Source organism: Lissotriton helveticus, chromosome 4_1 (genome assembly GCF_964261635.1).
Source record: "Lissotriton helveticus chromosome 4_1, aLisHel1.1, whole genome shotgun sequence".
Lineage (NCBI taxonomy): Eukaryota > Metazoa > Chordata > Amphibia > Caudata > Salamandridae > Lissotriton > Lissotriton helveticus.
In genome coordinates this window covers 937,642,366-937,662,935 of record NC_136063.1, presented here as the reverse complement: position 1 = coordinate 937,662,935, position 20,570 = coordinate 937,642,366, and the positions used below count along the sequence as shown (strand labels likewise).

General features: G+C 44.5%; 1 protein-coding gene across 1 annotated transcript in view; it reads left to right on the top strand.

Moving 5' to 3' along the window:
- The window catches only part of LOC144828093 (uncharacterized), a 394,020-nt gene that overhangs the window by 189,655 nt on the left and 183,795 nt on the right, over window positions 1-20,570 (top strand). The window contains exon 3 of the mRNA XM_078686222.1: window positions 17,460-18,160. Within this exon, the coding sequence (XP_078542348.1) occupies window positions 17,460-18,160 (701 nt within the window). The remainder of the gene's footprint in view (window positions 1-17,459; window positions 18,161-20,570) is intronic.

Sequence of the window (20,570 nt, the reverse complement as noted above, 5' to 3'; positions counted from 1 at the left end):
CTCGTCTGCTTTTATGCGATCTGTCCGTCCCCGCTCTATACGACTCCAGCCAATGCCAAACCTCGTCCGGAGTCTGAAAAAAGTGCGTAGCCCCATCCATGATGATCCGCAACTTAGCCGGGTAGAGCAAGGAATACTGAACGCCTTCCTCCCTGAGTTCTTCCTTCACCGCCAAGAATGATGCCCGGTTTTTCTGGACCGCTTGGGTGTAGTCCGGGAAGATCGTAACCCTACTGTTCTCCACCTCATAAGGGCCCGACATCCTGGCCCGCTGAATGAGGAGATCTCGGTCCTTGTAGTGGAGGAGCCTCACCACCATCGGTCGGGGGGGGCGGCCAATCCCCGGCGGGCGAGCAGGTACCCGGTGGGCCCGCTCCAGCGTGGAAAAAGGAGTGAGCCCCTCCGGCGCCACCACAGTGCGGAACCAGGTCTCCATATAGGCCACCGCATCCTCCCCCTCAATTCGTTCCGGAAGGCTGACGACCCGCACGTTGTTCCGCCTATTGCGGCCTTCGGCATCCTCCGCCCTCCGCTCCAGCGAGTCCAGCCGGGCCAACATGTCCGCAATCCTATGCTCCGCGGCCACCACCGATGGTTTCAGGTCCAGCAACAGTTGGTCATGGTCCTTAACTCTGTCCGCTAGCTTCGCATGATCCGCGCGGAGCAGCCCTAGGCCCGTGGCCACTTGGGCGATGTCTTGGTGCAACGCGTCCTTAGTCGAGGCGATCGCATCAAGTATGGCATCCAATCGCCGGTTCAGCCGCTGTTCTCGGTCAAGCTCCGGGGAGGGACCCTCGCCCAGCCGAGTCGATGTCGCCGAGCCCTCCTCAGTGCATCTCCCGGCCATCGGCCCTCCAGTCGCCGCCATTCCAGGGTGCTGCGTCACAGGTCCTGGAGCCCGCTGTCGTCAGGACCCGTAGGCTAGTGCCGGTCGTCGGGCACCGGGCAGAGCAATGTCTTCACTGAAACTCACAGGAGCAACGACCAGCTAGGTACACTCCGCTCCGCCGCCCCCCTCGGGAGCCTGAGGGGGAAAGGATGAGTCTCCGGGCGGCAGCCAGTCAGGGTCCCCAAGCTCCTGGCGAGTCAAGGCAGCGTCACTCGGCCCCAAGGCATAGCACCGCCGACCCCAGTGCCTCGATCAGCTGAATGCAGGATCTCCCGCCAGTATCCCTTGCCAGTCGGCGACAACTCGGCTCAGAGCTGAAGTTCGGGGCCTGCCGAACTCCACGCCGCCATTTTCTTCGCACCCTCGGTAACACCTCAGCCGCTTCTTCGACTCGGTCTCCTCGGGGCCTGCAGTCCCCCAGCGGCTCACCAATAGTGTCCAGCTGTCCCCTCACACTTCAGAGGGCAGGAGCGCCGTCTCCGGGCCGCCTAGGGTTCCGAAAACAGGAGAATTAACGGGATTCTGCGCGGAGCTACGAGCTCACGCCGCCATCCCGATCGGCGTCCAAGCCACGCCCCAAGACCCCAACTGACTCGTTAAAGGAGATTATGTACTCATGTACCTTGCCTCCTCTCTTACTGATCAGTCATCCGTGTGCTCCACAGAATCCCTAGAATCTGAAATATTTTCAAAACTCAAATACTTGGAACTGTTTAGTGAGTAAATGCGGTTTTGTTTTCTACGCATACATGAAACAATACTAGAAAATGTTTGAGGCCCTCATAAGAAGTGGGCCAATAATTTACGATATGTACTGTAACTTCTGGTAATGCACGTAGGTGTTATGAGTTTTAGCATGTTTTTATCACCCTCGTACACGTTGGGTGTGATTTAAAAAAATAAATATATTCAAAATCTCCAATGAAATTTCGGCTAGGCAAACTCGCCTAATTTCAAGGGAGAAAAATGCATGGAAAATACTGGAACGTGCAGCGCAGAAAAGCCCCAAAATCTGCTTTTATGCCCTCTGTTAGAAGAGAAACTCATAAAAATACTCTTTATTGCACTGGACAAATAACCCACGGTACGGTTATTTATTAGGTATGATAAATATTGCACCTAAAACAGTTAGATACTACCACTTCTCACATCATCGTGAATTTATACACCACCAGCATCCTCCCATTTCGCCTGGCCTAATTTTTTGGGATGACATTTATCACGGATATCTTCAATATTGGAGTTAGAAGTTGGGTTACTGACTGACTGGGTTGTGAGCCCTGGTCAAGGGGCAACCACAATTCTAGTCAAGGTAGGGCACCAGCAAACCCCAAATTAACCTCTGTTCGCCCTCTGGTAGATTGGCACAGAGCAGTCAAGCTTAACTTGGAGGCAATGTAAAGTATTTGTGCAACACTTCAAGCAGTGAAAACACCACACAAAAAGGCCCTAGACCAGGTTAGGAAATACAGCATAGTTTAATAAATGAAACAAGACCAAAGCAACAAAAATCTAATCAGTAGAACTAAAGTTTTGAATTTTTAAAGAATAAACTTTAAAATAGCGCCTAAAAGCAAAAAGCAGAAAGCACCAAGCACAGCTATCTGGTCGAGCTGGTCCAGGCTCAAAGCCAAAAGTTCAGGCTGACCGCAATGCAGCGAGGGTAGAATTCAGTCCCAAATTAGTCCTGCTGAAGTTCTACCTTCTCAGGTTTTGTGCCAAAAGTCCTATTCTCATTGGAGAGGGTCGCAAGGAGAGTCATGCAGCCGGTAGTCAAAGTGGTGCAAAGGGGTGGCCAGGTATCGCGGGTGGGCTGGAGCTCCAAGTTGACAGTCCCACATTGACTGTCAATGCTGCTAAGTGTAGAGATGGGCTAGGGACTGCTTGCCCTGGTTTTCTGTGCGAGAGGCATGGTCTCAGTGCCAACAGTCCCACTTAGCAGTCAAGAAGAGCTCAAAAGTTTGATTTGAGAGTCACACCAAGGGTCCAGGACCCGAGGAGCATCACTTGGGCCCAGGAGCTGGATGTCCCTGAGGCTCACATCTGGAGGCCAGCAGACTAGCCTTTTGAGTCACTCTGGGGTCCTGGGTTCAAAATGAAGTTGCAGATCCCCTTCTTACCCAGACAAGAGGGCAGCAGGTCAGTGCAGCAGGGTAGCAGTCCAGTAGAGTGGCAGCCCTTGTAGCAGCCTAGCAATAATTTTTCCTGGCCGATAGCCTCAGGTCCAAAAGTGTACTGAAGAGTTTGTGTCTGCGGTCCTTTTATACACAGTTGTGCCTTTGAAGTAGGGAGAAGCTTCTAGAGGAAGGACCTTGAAGCGCTAAGATGCCCTGCCTTCCTGTCCCTGCATCCAGACTAACTACAGGGGTATGCAGCCCTTTGTGTGAATGCAGGGCACAGCCTATTCAAGTGTAAGTGGGGCTGTGCCCAGCTCCTCCCTCCCATCCTGCCAGTGATGGTCCATCGAGCCTAAGCTCCCAGTTGCGTGTGGCTGTCTATGAGGAATACACAAGGCCCAGCTGTCACCCGTACCCAGGCATGTGACCCAGAGACAGGCTGCAGGCACCAAATGGATAAGGCAAACAAATGGCAACTTTCTAAAAGTGGCATTTTTAGAATTGCAATTTAAAATGAGACTGCACCATACGTTAAGATTTTAAACTGTGATTCCAGAGACACCAAACATGAACTGGTTACCTCTTCCCATTTTTAAATTACACTTATGAAATGTAATGAGGCAACTTCAATGTTATCCTATGGGAGAGATAGTAGTGAAAAATGAATGTAAGAGTTTTTCTTTACCATGATATGTAAAACTTAAAAAACGGGTCCTACGTTTTAATTACATTGCACCCTGACCTAGGGGTTACTTTATGTATTTAAAAAGAAAAGTTTGGGTCTGGCAAAAGGCTTATTTTGCTCCGTCGAAATGGAAGTTTAAACTGCACACACAGGCTCTGCAATGGCATGCTTGAGACATGTTTAAAGTGCTACTTAGATGGGTGACCCAATCAGTGCTGCAGGCCTACTGGCAGCATGAAATGTACAGGCCCTGGGCACATGTTGATTACTTTATTAGGGACTTATGGTAACATTGGCTTATACCCAATTCACATATTTAATTTACTCAAGTTTTAAGCAGAGAGCACCAGCACTTTATCACTGGTTAGCAGTCGAACATTGCACAATGCCAATCGAAAACGAAGTAATCGAAAACAGGTCTGAAGGCAAAATGTTCAGGGGAAAGCACGCCAATGATTCCAGGTCTAACACGTGCCCCTTCCTCTCCCAAACTGAAAGTGGGGAGAGCTACCCAACCCCTTAGGAGTTCTCTTCTTTAAGGCAGAAGAGCCTGGAGATACCATTACTATTGGCGTTGTCTGTTCCAGGACAGTGTCAAAGCTCTTATTCTACCCCAAAAGACTTGCCAGGGGTACATCATGAGCCAACTCCAGTAGGAAGGTCCTGTAGTAATGTAGGACCACAGACACATGGTTGCTCCAGGAGCAGGAACCCTAGGCTAACTGTACAGGAGACCATTCTACCGGGCAATCGGGTGATTATCAGAGGTGTCACAAGATGCTTGGGCCTCGGCCCGTTGGCGAAGGATCCCAAGAGTAGAACATTTCCTTAGTACCGAGCTGAGCTCCTCCCTGGTGGGACCGCCTTCCTGCTGCCAGTTGGCTAGCTCAGGTGGGTGCCCCATGGCGACACCATCTTCCCATGTAGCCTCCGGGGCATCCCACTGAGGTTGCCTCCTCCCGGACTGTGGGAATTTCAGGAGTGGGTTTTCCGCTTCCCTTACCCTTCCTCTTTTTGCTATGCACCTGGGCCACTCTTCCAGGCTCCAGGTTCTTCTGACTACTCTCTCGGGCAGCCATGAACCATGTGGCCAGGAACACCCATTCAGGGAACCCTAACATCTTCAAGTGGTACCTGAGTTCCACCTCCTTCCAGATGGTGTGCTCTACAACATTGTCAAGCAGACCAACCACAGACCTGGATGGACTCACAGCTACCCTCAAGGAACTTGAGACCTCCCACCCCAGTAAGAGGGAACCTGAGCCACTGGGTAGTAACTCTCAGGCCAGTCCGCCTCAACAACTTGGTGGAATGCATTAGGGACTACCTTCTCTGGGATCACCAGATGACATCCGGTGGTTGTAATACTGGCTCCAGTGTCTCTTATAGCCTCCAAACATTGCCCATTGATGGTGACCCACTGGCTGTATTTCCTAGTGATGCCAAGCATGTGAGTACTTTGTACCATCTCCCCGTCACCCCGGGGCACTAGGGTAACCGCTACTCTTTCCCCCACATTATCTGGTGCAATTTTCTCCCCAGGCACTACTGTAACCAGTGACTGCACACCAGTGGGGTTCCGTGCCCACTTGGGACACTTGGCATCCCCCTTCAAGTGCCCTTCCTGTCACTTGTGGGATGCCTTCCATGATGACTTAAAAACAGGAAACCATGAATTTTTCTGCTCAGGTGGGGATTTGGAGTCCTGACCCTTGGAGGTAGGTTGGAGCCCTTGTAAGAACTCCTTGCTTTTATATTTATACCCGCTTCCGTCTTCTGATAGGGCCCCCGGCCAATCCTGTGGTGATTGTCCTCCCTCTTGTAAACTTTGGTGCTGACTTTGACGTCCGCCTCCTTAGTAAGCTTCCTGTGGTCAGAACGCTTACTGTCAATCAGGTGTTGGCACAAATCTACAAAACAAAGAATAAACATGTGCTCATTTGTAATCAAATTGTATAGGCCCTGACAATGATTTACTTCACTGTCTTTCACCCAACCATCCAGCACCTTGTAAAAGGAATACACATGATCCAACCAGGTCTGTGGGCCAGCTTCTAACTGTTCCTAAAATTCTGTCTGGACTTCTCTAGGGTCTGACCATACTTCCTGAAAATGGCTTCTATCACAGGGGTAATTCATTCTGTCCCCCTTCTCTACAGCCAATAGGATGTCCCTCTCTTCACTAGCGCTATACCTCTGCAAACTAGCCTCCCAATCTCATTGCCTCAAACCACTTATTAATATTGTCTCCCACAAAAAATCAAGTGCCAGACCTTTAGGAATATGGACCCTCTTATCTCCAGAGGGCACTGCAGGTATGCTGCCACCATCACTGCTGGACCCTACCTGCCTTGCCTTGATGTACATTCCTAAGGCTCCTTTCATTAGCATGGCCTTCTTTTCCTCCAAGGCCCTTCCCTCCTTTTTCTACTCGATCCTGAGTTTGGCCATCTCCACCCTGTATCCTATCTCTCTGCCTTCCTTTCAACCCATTCCTCTGATGATGGGTTTCAAGAGGACTCACAACTTCCTTCACTGAGAGGATCTCCAATCCCTAGGGCTAAGTCATCACCCTCCTCAGCAGGCAGATTCCAAGCCCCTCCTGCAGGTACTGCTCTCATCCCTCCAAATCCTTCTCTCCCTCCTGGTCCTCTGTAATGACAGGCAACAGATGAGCCTCTGCTCATGCCCCCATGGACTTTTGGAACTCCACCTTCTTGGTACTCCTCCTGGTGGGCAACTGCCTCTCCTTGCATAACTCCTTGAGCTCAGCCACAATGTAACCCTCTAGGTTGGCAAGCTCAAACTCCGTCTTTATCAGGTAAGGTCACATATATAATCAGTCAGGCAGAGTAGGAATTAATTTTAAACAAAAAGACCAATCAGGTGGAATTTAAAACTCAAAGTGGTCTTGTATATGGGATGATAGGGTACACCTAATCACTGTGTGGCACTGCGCAAACATAAGTCCTATCTTCACCGCTGACGATCAATTTTAGAATTTTGGGTTACTAGTTGACTGGGTGTGAGCTTTGGTCAAGCAGCAACCACAATCCTAGATGGGCTAAGGCACAAGCAAACCCCATTTTAACTTGTGCTCAGCCCCCTGGTAGATCAGCACAGAGCGGCCAGGTTTAACTTGGAGGCAATGTGTAAAGTGTTTGTGCAACACTTCAAACAGCAAAACAGTGAATATACTAGGCAAAAAGGTCCTACACCAGGTTAGAAAAATATAGCCTTAATTTAATTAATAGAACAAGACCAAAATAACAAAAATTAAATCAGTAGAACTGAAGTTATGAATTTTTTAATAATATACTGTCAAATAGCGCCATATGGTTGTTGATGTAAGAGTTTATTTTATGAAAAACTTATCAGTTAAATCACTTAGGATTGTTATGAAAAAGGAAGTTGAGAAGATGTAATATCTACATTTTTGCCATCGCTACTCTGCCAATAATGGAAATTTGTAACTCATCCCACCTTTCTAACATATTGTGGATCTTACAAATGAGAAGGAAATGGTTAATTATATATATCTCATCGTAGTTCCGAGACTCTGATTCCTGAATAACTTATTGATTTCTTTTTTGTTAAGGATAAGAGGTCTGCACGTATTGTTGTATAGAATTAACATTCGTATTTAGAGCAGAATTTCTGTTTTAGGGATATTGACCTGATAACCTGACACTGTCAGTTAAAAATGCATGATATGTTGAATAAATTATTAAAGTTTCTAGTTTCTGGATGAATGAATAATACCAAATCATCAGTATATATGGCGAGGGCGGCACCCAAGGAATTGCTGCTATGAATTCATTCACTTTTCTTCAGCAAACTAGCGAGTAGTTCTTTAAACATTCCCAAAAATGAGGGTGAGTTGGGACACCCTTGTCTGATACCTCTGGTTATCTTGATTGGATAGTAACTCTGTTATTCAAGAATGCAGACAAATGTGACTTCTCATATATCATGGACATTTTTCTAATGGGCTTTCCACACCAGCTGATTGCCTTCGGAGCTTTAAGAAAATATGTCCAGCTCACCAGGTCAAATGCCTTTTGTGGGTCTATAAACAATATTGTTGCAGGGATCTTATTTGCTCTGAAATAGTCTGGGGCTTCCACTAAATAATGCGAGTTGGAATGCAACTGACGAGCAGGTATACATGTGTTCTGATCCTTACTTCTTAAACTAGTTATTACACTAGCAATTCTTGCTGCTATTATCTTCATAAAAGTTTTACAATCTACTTCTATCAGAGTAATGCTTGAATAGAGTTCACATCTTTTGGGTTTCTTTCTGTGGAAAGCAGGAAACCTTTTTCAAACGGCTTTAACCTTTGTTTTTCTCATTTATATATATATCTCTATATAGATAGTTTGCTATATAGATATATATTTTTCCAACACCGTCACTCTGTTAGTGAGGACTTCCAACCCTCATAGGGCAGTCTTGGCACACTGAACGGACACCCGCTAACATCAAAAACACACTGCTCCACAGCAAGCATAGAAAACGCCATATACCAGATGTTGGTGCATAGAATGTGCTTTATTTCATTCCAATATTACAGGGTGCCACAGACCCAAAGCATTAAGGCTCCTATCTAGAACCTTGAACATGGACAGGGACATTTTAAGGATTTTGGGGGCCCTGTGCCAAACGTATTTTGGGGGACCCTGTTCAGAACAGCTTGGAATTTATGATCCATGTTCAGCCCTCTTTGGCCAGGTCACTGACAGTGCACTGGCACACTCATCCAAATTGTTAACATGTTTCCATCCAGTGGCGTAACTAAAGCCCCCGCAGCCCCCACAATGATATGTGGTGGGCTGGGGAGGGTGGCACCCTTCATGTACTTTGCAGGGGGGCACACAAGTTTACATACACCACTGTTTATATCTAATATTCAGGGATAGTGACGTGTTTTCAGTATTGTAAAACAGCAGCAGCTCACTAATTTTACTGTAAATAATCTCTGTGACATGCTTGCATTTCTCATATGAGGTCCTATTTTGATCTAAAAAAAACCTAATTTTATGGATGTTGCATGAAGCCTAAACACATTTTTCTGCAAAATATCTATAATAGATTCTCACACATCACCCACATTGAAAATCTATTAAAGGAAAATGGTATTAAAAAAACATCTGTTTGGGATTATTCAAGGCCATAAGGGCAAGAACAGAGTTGGCTCTATCAGGGGGCTCCCTGAACGGCAGGGGCCCTGGGCCAGAGCCCACTTAGCCCATGCTTTAAAATGTCTCTGAACAAGGATGGGCATTGCCGGTAAACCCAAAAATTTAAAGTGAAACATGTGCTTAGGTAAACAACATAGAAGACATACTATTATGTCCCACATAGTCTTTCTTCTATTTTACTTTTTTAGTCATTTCTTGTTATGGATAAAACATGGTCTGCCATTGGCAAGGATCTTAGGGCAAAACACTGCAAATTGTAAATCATCAAAATATACAGTACATTTTACTAATTCCATAATATATAATATCAATGACTTTCCTCATCTTCAACACTGTGGGGTGCTTGTGACAATTTAGCTTTAATGAACTTTTAATCATTCATTAAATTCACATTTCATATTTGCATTACCTTCATCAACACCATGAGTTACACATGTCAGTAAAGCCCTAGTGGGCATTCAATCATTTATCAAATGTTTATTTCAGTATATTTCATAGCACATTCCACAATACTATTTGTAATGCTCCTTTTATGTGCATCCCAAACTGGAAAGCCATGAATCATTTATATACAAAAAGAAATATAAAAATGACATTCCTTTTCATATTAAAGAAGCTGGGAACTGCCCAAAGTTCTCACTACATCAAAACTATATACACATCCTTCCTCTGTGGTTGGGCAAATCAGCAGAAAACACTTCACAACTCTGTGAGTATGTGTGTGTGTATATATATCACCTACTGGCGGTCGCCAGTAGGTAGAAATATTTAGGACCTCGTTTCCATAAGAAATCCGCAACATTCTATTTGGAATAACTTTGGCGCCGGTTGACGAATCTTCGCGAAATTCTCCAAGAAGATGGGGCGCTCCCCTCCGCTCCTATCCTGAAAGTTTTGGGCCGATTCGTCAAGCGGGGGCCAAGAAAAAAGGGGGGTCCCAAAACGTGATTTCCCCATGCAATTTTCCATAGGTATCTTTAGACACGGATACAGTCCGAACTGCTAAACGGAATTACACCAAATTTGGCAAAAAGGTAGAGTTTGGTTCACAGATCACGCTTTTTGTTAAATGGTGTAGAAATCCTGCAGTAGTTCCTGAGAAAATCAAAAGTAAAATCATTGATATATCTATGGACGAAGTAGGGTACGCGTACCCTTACGAGCACAAGCTGCATGCTAATTGGCTGTCAACACTCCAAACCAGGAAGTGTTGGCAGCCATCTTGTGTCTCATTAGAACCGAGGCACAAGGAAACTGAAAAACAAGTGCGCAAAAGGCGTAAAGGGGGCAGGGTAGAAACACCCTGACCCCCCCTAGGCCTGCTCAGGGGGTCCCACAAGGACCACCAAGGCCCCCCAATTTTTTTTTTACAAAATAAAAAACTGGAGGATGCGCATCCTGCCGATTAAAAATAAAAATAAAATAATTTTTGGTTTTATAAGCCCCCGTGGGGGGGGGGCAAATCCCGGGGGCAATGAATAAATGATATTGGAGGGCCCAAAGAGGCCACCTAGCCCCGGGGACCAACACCCCCTAGGGCTTTGCATCATTATGTAAGGGGGCTCTGAGAGCCCCTGGGACCGTCACCCCCGGGGCTTAATGAAATTGGGTGGGGGGCTCTCAGGTCCCCTCAGCCCCGGGGACCACCACCCCCCCGGGCTACTTTAATTTGGGTTTGGGGGGCTCTGAGGCCCCCCAGCCTCGGGGACCGCCACCCCTGGGGCTTGAAATTGATGTGGGAGGGGGCCGGGCACAGCCTTCTGTAGGCCCTGGGGACCACCCCCCCCAATTTTCGGCTCCTGAAGTGTCCCGGGGTTCCCACCCCCGAGACACTGCCGTTTGCAATATCAGGGTGGGAGCCTCGCAGCTCCCGCCCTGTCATTGCAAACTGCTTTCCTATTTGGAAGAGAGAGCAGGAAACCTGCTCTCTCTTCCAAATAGGAAAGCAGGTTGCTTTTCCACATGGGGAGCAGCATGTTAGCTGCTCCCCATATGGAAAGCAATGCCGGCTCCCGCAGGATGCGGGGAGCCGGCTGGGACCATGGGGGGATTGGGGACCCCCCACGGCCCCCAACGAGGAGGGCCATTCCCGAGGGATGGGGTCCCTGGGGCTAGTAGTGGCCCGGAAGGGGGGCCGGCCCCCCTCCACAATTTTTTTTTCTTTTCTTGTCCTCATATGCCATCTAGGTTCTGATTGTGCAACCTGCCGATAAACAAGCAACATGCTGCCTCAGTTCTTTCGACTGGTGGGGAGTGTGGAAATGGAACGGGGCCTTCATCCCACAGCAGTAGTGCATGGACCAGCTTTGCAGAGACAGAAAACCATATGGAGGTCTTAGGAGTACAGCCAAAATGCTAGGATAGCATCAGTGTTCGGCTATGCCCAATGATGGGATTGATGGCTTAATCATTGGACCTGGGAAAAAAAACCCAGGTTCTCAATGGTCCCACCTCAGGAGATGCCAGAATGACCTTTTGTCGCTGTTCCCAGCTCTAGCCAAATCTAACCTAGAGACCTGTAGTGTAGAAGCGTACCAATCATTAATAGAGGGAGGTAGAGAGTCTTTCCATTTCTTACAAATCTCCCTCCTAGCAAGCAGGATAGAGTAGAAAATCAACTTCCTTGCGATGATGGAACACTGTCCACAATGCCAAAGATTACAGAGGTGAGGTCTAGAACAATGTTAGTGCCAAGTGATATTGAGACGGTCTTATTATAACAGAGAAAGATGAGGACATTCGAAAAACATGTGTGTGTCAGCTGCGGCTAAGAGCCCACATCTCATGCAAGCCACCCTATTCACCTGATTAAATTTGGAAAGTCGTTCGGGCGAATAATAAGCTCGATGAATAGTAAAGATATGGTTTCTACGTAGCCATGCCGGTTTGACAATATCCCACATCATGCCACATGATGTAATCCAAAGGTCTTGCAGGTTGGAGGTAGTTGGATGTGGTGACCAAAGCTGTTCCGGTAGCAAAAATTTGCCATCCAGTTCTTCCAGGATTAGTTTATACCAAAATGAAATCTCCTTCTTAGTGGGAGGCTTGTCAACTAAAAGGGTGATAAGGTTACTGTGTATACCCAATGAAAATGTAGTTCCTCGAGATGGTGAAGCTTTATATGCACTGGACCAACTAGATATTTGCATGTATTTAAATCTAGAAAAATTCGGGCCAATTTTGTTTCTTAAACAGTCCCAGGGTAACAAAGTACCATCAACAAATAGTTCTCCCCATACCAGAAGTCCAGCATCTCTAATAGATTGAGCAAGTGTATCTCCCAGCCAAGCCGGGCTTTCCGGAAGACCCCACAGAGGCGTTTTACTACCATAGTACCCTATTTTAATACCTTTTGTTAGCTGGGGCCAAATTCTTGCCATACCCCGTAAAAGTTTCAATTTGACTTTTTTTAAAAACTTAGGATCTCCGAGTTTAAAGAGGAAACTTGACTGGCTCACCCCCTCTGCCATCAATAAAGTAGAAAAAATAGAACCTACTCCATGGTCTGATGGATTCTTTATAAAATCCTAGTGTGAGATAGCTGGAAGGCCCAAGCGTAGATCTGCAGGTCCGGGCTACCAGCCCACCCTTATCCCTACGTCTCCTGATTTTCTTCCAAGAAATTCTTACAAGGTGATTATTCCAGATGAAAGTATTAATGTCAGCCTGTAATTTTTTAATAAGGAGAGGTTCAAAGTATAAAGGAATAATGTTAAATAAAAAAGTAATCTTCGGTAGAATAGACATATTAACAAGATTAATTCTACCCAGCAAAGACAACGGGAGATGGGCCCAATTCTGGAGCAACTTACGATATTCCTTAGCCACTTTCGAGAAATTATTAGTGGCAATCTGCTCTATGTCCCCAACAACATCAAGGCCAAGATACCTCATCTCCTTACCCGGCCGAAAGCCTGAAGTAAAGGAACTCTGATCGATGTTCCAGGTCAACATCTCAGTTTTTAATGTATTGATCTCGTAACTGGACACCTCCCCAAACTCCGATGCCAGTTTGAATATTGCAGGAAGGGCCAAATGGGGTGCGGACGTAAAGATGAGGATATCGTCCGCATATAGGGCCACCTTTCTCTCCCAACCTCTGCATGTGAACCCTTTGATGTCAACACTGTCTCTCAAACTCTGGGCAAATGGTTCAGCATATAGATCGAAAAGAAGTGGAGAGAGTGGGCAGCCCTGCCGAGTTCCCCTCGAGATGTCAATAGGGTCAGACAATACCCCATTGACCAGAACACTGGCCTTTGGATTCCGGTATAGGAGAGGGATAGCACGACGAAATCTACCTCCCACGTTGAACTTTGCCAAGGCCTCCGACAGGTACAACCAGTTGACCCTGTCGAAGGCCTTGGTGGCATCCAACGTTAGAGCCGCGAGTGGGAGAGATTTCAAAACCGCCAGATCTATAGCTCCTATTAAGTCGTATGTCAGTTGGAAGAGCTGATGCCCCTTGACAAACCCCTTCTGATCCGGATGTAAAATGAAGGGTGCAACTACGGCTAATCTATTTGCAAGTATGGATGAAAATATCTTATAATCTCCGTTTAAAATGAGATTGGTCTGAAAGAACCACATGTCGTTGATGGCTTCCCAGGTTTTAATAGTACCGTAATGGAAGCATTGTCCCATGACACTGGAGGAGGCACCCCATCCATAAGAATCTGGTTAAACAGGATTGCCAAAAAGGGGGCAAGCTCCTTTTCCAATGAGCTATACATTTCTGCTGGTAGGCCATCTGGGCCAGATGTCTTCCCTTTCTTGGCATTCTGAATAGCTCTTCTCACTTCATCTTCTGAGATTTCAGTCTCTAGCTTCTCACTCTGGTCAACAGAAAGACATGGGAGGGAAATTTTACCAAGCCAATCCCTGATGGTACCAGGATCTAATATTTTGTCCTCCCGGTATATGGCTTGAAAATATTCTTTGAAGGCTGTTCTGATATCAACATCCACAGATAAGGGGACCTCATTAACTTTGATCAGGTCAATGTTTTTACGGGCCTGATCCGTTTTGGCCTTCCATGCCAGTAATTTCCCAGCACCCTCCCCATACTGGAAATGTGCAAGCTTACTGGCCTCCCATCTTTCTTGTAATCTCTGGTTGAGAGTTGAAGCTAGTTGACCCTTTAAGGAGAGTAATCTCTCGCGCAGAGGTATCAAAACATCCTCCGAGGAACTAGCCTTGGAGTCAATCTCAAGCTGGACCATGGCTATATTCGCCTCCACCGAGGCGACGGCCTCTCTATACTCCTTTCTTCTATAGGCTACTTTAGCTGTAATTAGGCCTCTCAAAAACGCCTTAAGAGAGTCCCAGACAACTCCAATATTAGCAGAGCCTACATTTATATTCAAGAAATGCACTACCTCAGTTTTTATGAATAGTATATCCTCAGAGTGAGAGAGTAGAGAGCGGTCAAAAGACCAGATCCTTACCGGGGCTTTCAAAGGGATCGTAAATTCCAGTAGCACGGCCGAATGGTCTGATAAATGTAGGGGAAGGTATTTAATGGTCTTAATAGCGTCTACCAACGCCTGATTAATTAAAATATAATCTATTCTCGATTGGTGGTGATACTTATAATTCCTAAATGAAATGCCTTGCTGTTGACCTGCCCTTAACCTCCAGATATCAACATATCCATATTGCTTCATTGCATTTATCAAAATTTGGCAAATGAGGATTTTTCTAATGATTTTTGACACCCCTTAACCCTGTGCCCCCTCCACCCTCCCCCCCTCCCATGGAGAACCCGTGCTGTATCTAACCGGATCAAGCCCAGTAGATGGCACCCCTTCCTCAGGTTGCCGCTACCCCCCATCCGCCTCGGAAAAGAAAAGAAAAAGAGAAGTCAATGAAAGAAATCCCTATCTTAAAGTGATTGGTGCGTGAAAAAAACAAAGATGATACACATTTAAAAAAAAAAAATTTAAAACTGCCCCCGGGGTTGGGGTCCCCGGGGCCATAAGAGGCCACAGAAGGGGGGCAAGGCAACCCCCCTCCAAAAGAGCATTTTTTTTTTTAAAAGGCCATGCCCCGGGGGATGTGGTCCCCGGGGCCATAAAAATGCCTCGAGGCGTGGGGCCACACAGCCCCCTTCCCAAAATGTTTAAAAGAAAAAGAAGGGGGGCTGTAGCCCCCTTTCTTAAAAGTAAATAAAAAAAAAAAACGGGATCGGGGAGGATGCCATGCCCCCTCATTGTACCTCTCTGCAAACGGGTCCCCTGGCACGTTTGCTGAGGGAGAACTAATTCCGCTTGAATACTGGGGGTACCTGGGGGCCAACTAGCCCACCAGGAACCTCCAGTATGCGCCAGGGAGCTGCGCTGCAGAGAGGTGTAAAAAGGGGTGTGGCCTCATTACACCTCTCTGCTGACTATATCAGGCCTAAAACCTATGTTTTTTCAGTATATATATATATATATATATATATATATATATATATATATATATAAAATATTCCGCTTATGAAATTTGGCTTTTCTGCATTACCTTTTAACTCGGAATTCTGGCCAAATTCTGCCAATAGCTGCGTGGTGGAATTTATTACCTGCAAGGCTCCATAAATGCGAGCTGGCGAGTGCAATTTGGTGGCCCCTAGTACGAAAGAATTTCTTACTCTGGCTGTTGTGCCATCCCGACCAGAGGGCTACTTCTGGAGCAGATTTGCTGTTGCTCTAATAGATTTTCTACAGCAGCAAAAGGAACCCGAATAGTCGCTTGCTCTTATGCACCTCATGGTGCAGTTCACACTGAGGTCTACCTTTTAGAGCAAGCAGCTGTAAAACAAGCAGGGTAATGTTAATATTTTCTGCCCGTTGGCGGAACTCCGTTGAATCTTGCAAAGTTTTAATGCAACTCCACGAGTTCCCCTCACCCCTAGCTAGCATACTTTTTTAACATTTTGATTTTATCATTCTAACATGGCCATCTGCAAAGTAACAGCAGCAAATTAATAAAAACTGCCATCCATAACAATGCATGTGCATAAGTTCAACAATTAGCCACACAAATGTTAACATAAACATTCTTTAATTATTTCTACCTTTAGGAAGCTCACCAGGGTATGGTTCATGGCAGGCTTGTGTCATTTACCCTCCAGAGCCGGCAAGATCCCATGTATCCAAAGAAGGTCCCTTAATTGTCCAGCAGAGGGCCATTAAAGCTGACATATCGTGTATAGGCCACTTCAAAACATACCACAGCCCCACACCATCTGGTGTGCTTCTTGCCTTCCAGCTCATCACTATATTTCATTTAGCGACCATGAAAGCAAATTCCAAGGTTACACTTTTTTGCTATTCACCATTTCAGTTTGTAAATTGACCTCTATTTACAGGTTTTCATGCCTCCGCCCCCCTAAAAAATAGGGGGTGGAGCCTGATAAAACAAGATTTTCAAGTGTAAAATTACCGCTAACAGTATTTCACACAGAGGCGTAGGTCTCCACCACCGGCACAGATCACACTGTTATAAATTGTAGAGAAATGTATATTTTAATATAAGATACAAATGTAGATTACATTGATCAATTCTAGAGCTAAAGGTTACAGCATATTAGCTCATCAAATTACAATTGTAATAATTAAATTAAATATTTGTAAAGTAAGTAAAAAACATCTCACCCTCACTATCATTTTAACATTTCATTACTAAATTGTATGAGAAATTGTTTAATTGTACTTCTCAGTGCAGTTTGGGATTTATTTTTAAATACAAATATAAATATTATTGTATTTAATCAAAAGAATTTTAAATGTAATTTTACTTAACATTGAAATATATATTTTTTTTATTTGAAATGTATTTTAATGTTATTGCCTAGGAGTTGTTATATTTAGTTCCAATCTCCATTATTTTCTAAGGGAGTGCATTGCAGTACCTATGAGTGGCCCTGTATGTTGATAGGCATATTGCCAGGCTGTGCTGGAGTACACTTACAACCGTTTTGGGTCCTTTTCAGGCTGTAATAAATATAGAAGTACATAGCAATAGGCTTACCCTTTTGTGTACGGGCTTTTATATTTGCATTTCTCTCCCTAAGCTCCTCCTTTATCTCTTTAATTCTTTCCTATGTAGGAGTAAGTATTTCCCATTTTCCAGACATTCTTCCAGGTTCCTTCCACATTTACTACTAAAACATAAATCTACATGTGCCGAGACCTCCGCAACCGTGGTGGAGAATAATGCATAGAAAATATAGGAGAAGCAAAGGGCACCACACACAAGTTTTGGAATAGCATTTTTTAAATACTTGTGTAGTACTATTGAAGTGCTACTAAACATAATACAAAGTGGAGTATGAGGCCATAGTGTGTTTAATGATTAATACAGTGATCTATTCTTGATATATAACATTAAACATTAATGCTCTTGATTTATGCCTATGAGTAGAGCCAAAGGGCGTGAGTTGTTGCATTTTTTAGGTTGCTTACACTGTTTAATTTAGTAGCCATATAGATTGGTACATTTAATGCACTAGGAAACTGTTTTGTCTGTTTATGAAAAATACATGCATATTGATTAGGAAATTCTGTTTTCCCATTTAGTTTCTGATAAAAAAGATACCAAGAAGACCAGGAAGAAAGGAAAATGGCTGTGGAGGAGGAGGAAGAGAAAATCTCGATTGCCACAAAAGTTGAAGCAACTAGTGTTAGAAGAAGAACGACCAAGAAGGGAAGAAAAAATTCCGGGCCACAATGCAGAAGCAATAGAAAAAGCACATCCTAATTACCAGGAAATGCCTGAATTCACTGAGAAAGTAAAATGCATAGTGCCTCTTAATCAAATGTCACAGGAGCATGAGGAAATTAGAGCAAATTCAGAAGGAGTGAATCAGGAGCAGGCCAAATATGAGGCAGAACACAATGTGATATTGTCTCTTGAGCAATTCTCTACAGATAAAACATCAAAAATAGTTGACAATCTTGGCAAAGCTCAGGAATTGACAGAGGAGAGGAAGCAACAGAAGAACAATAAAGAGCATGAAGAGCAGCCAGAAAACCACAAAGGGCCAGGAGAGCAGGAGAACCCTAATGAACCAGAGGAGCAGCTGGAGAACCACAAAGGGTCTGAGGAAGAGCAGCTGAACCTCAGAGGGCCAGAGGAGCTGCAGGAAAACCTTAAGGAACAAGAGGAGCAGAAGGAGAACTGCAAAAGAGTAGCGAAACAGCCAGACAATACTAAGGAAACTGAAGCCAAAAAAAAGAGACCCAATTACTTTGTATCCATTCCAATTACAAATGATCAGGTACTAATGATTTTATGAAAGTGTTTAGATAACATAACTAATCAACTCACAAATGGTTTTGAGTATCTACTTGGGCGTGGAAAAAGGAATGGGTAAAAGGAATAGGAAAAGTACCTTGGAGACTTAAATTGTCTTATTACTCGTAGTTCACTCTTCAGTTTCCATTCATATGGTGGTTTGTAATATATTGTTGTGTGGCTTTGATCGTATATCAAAGAGGAAGATACCTGATTAGCAGATTACCTTTAAAACTGAGCCATAGGAAGATGAGAAGCTAAGTTGCTTTTTCTTCCATTCATAGTTGTGACTTGCTTATCACACCAGATGGCACTTGTGCAAAATGAAGAGTGCAGAGCAGTGATGAGTCACTACATTTGAGTGAATAGTTCTTTTATATTGTAGACCACATAATTGTCCTCTTATTGCAATCTTCCAGGTATAACGTTCCTGGCACTACTCTTGTTTAGTGTTCCTTTGGCAAGCATTTCCTGGTGTGCAAGCTTCTTGCTAAACCTTTTTATTTCGTTTCGTAGCAAGTATGTATCTATTGTAACTTATTCCTTTACAAGATTTGCTCCGTCACTAGTGGCATGCTTCTTGGCAACAATTTAGTTTTAACCAAAGATTTTGATTGCTCGCTTTAATTTTTAGTCGATTTGACCAAGGTCACCCACTTTTTTGGTCTGCACCATTGGGTAAGCTTATTACTGCAACTCTCTTGGTTTGCACCATTTTGGACTTGCAAGCAATCTTTAGCCTGATATTTATCGAAATAAGGGCTTGATTTTCAGACAGTATAGTTTTGAAACAGTGAGCATGGTGTGTCTTTTTGTTTCCGAACCGTGCTGTCTAATATGATGCAGTATCCAAGAGAAATATCAGGTTACATTCATTCACTTTAGACTATGCAGATGCATAAAAACAGGCTTCTGCTCTGAGCTGAGCTGGCACAGGCCATATTGATAGGACCCCAGTTTCTGTAAGGTGAATAGCACACTGCATCTGTAAGAAAGAGTAAAAAATGAGGGATGTTGAAGTATATGATGTGGAACGACTTCAATATTGAGTGTGCATATATAGTATTGTACGCTTGCATCTTCCAATGAGCAAAACCTGCACACACAATTTTGGTTTGGCTGGGTGGGTGTAGCAGTTCAAGATCACAAAAGGCCACTCACTAAACTGTCTACTAATAAATGCTCAATCCCTCTCTAAAAACAAGCATCACATCTACAACCTTCTCACCGATGCAAAACCAAACATACTATTCATAACTGAATCATGGTTGGGAGAAGATATGGCTCCAGTCCTGCATGAAGCCATTCCTAAAGGCTATCAAAAAATCACCCAAAATCGTATAGCCAAAAAAGGAGGTGGTATAGCTGTTGTATTCAGGCAAACAATACATATCACTAAAATTGACAACATCTCCATAAAGAATTGTGAGGCTCTTCTAACAAGATGCAATCCTACACTGTCTTCCTCCTGTAACTTCCTGCTCCTTTACAGACCTCCACCTAGCAAGACAGCATTCCCAGATGCACTTCTAGACACAGTTTCAAGCCTGATAACAATACACTCCAACCTATGCGTTCAGTGTGACCGTAACATTTGGTTTGATAAACCCAATATGACCCATTCAAAAACTATAATCACCATCCTAAACGCATTGAACCTGCATCAGATTGTCCACAATCCAACACACACCGCTGGACATATCCTAGATGTCACTTTTGCTAATACTGAACTAGTTACCTCTCAAACTATAACTCCAGTCACATGGTCAGACCACCACTTGCTTGCCTTCCAACATAAAACAGCGCTAAGCGACTCACCTAAAACTACCTTACATCCATCCACTTCTCGGCCTTGGAACAAACTCAATTTGGAACACTTGGAAACACAACTAACATCCAGTACAAATCTGGAAAGCATAAATGCTGTTCAAAATCTATATGAGTGGCTACAGGAAGCTTTTGACATCCTGCTACCACTTAAAACCACACAACAGAACAAAACAAAAAAAGTGCATTGGAGAAACATAGAAATAAAAGACATAAAACAACAAATTAGAAAGCTGCAACATACCTGGCTCAAAACAAACGCCAAACAAGACAAATTTCACCTACAGAAAATTAACAGATTATACAAGTCTGCTATCAAAAAAACTAAGAAAAGGTACTATTCAGACAGAATTCAAAACGCTAAATGTGCAAATAAAGAATTCTATAAAATACTCAATGAATTTTGCAAACCAAATTGCCTAGAGGGAACTCATCCTGTTACTCAAGATTTCACAGACAAACTGGCAAATAATTACACGGACAAAGCAGACACATTGGAATCGTACTTAAAACAGAAACAAAGCACCAGCACTAACCCTTGTACAAAACAACAATCCAAGAATGCT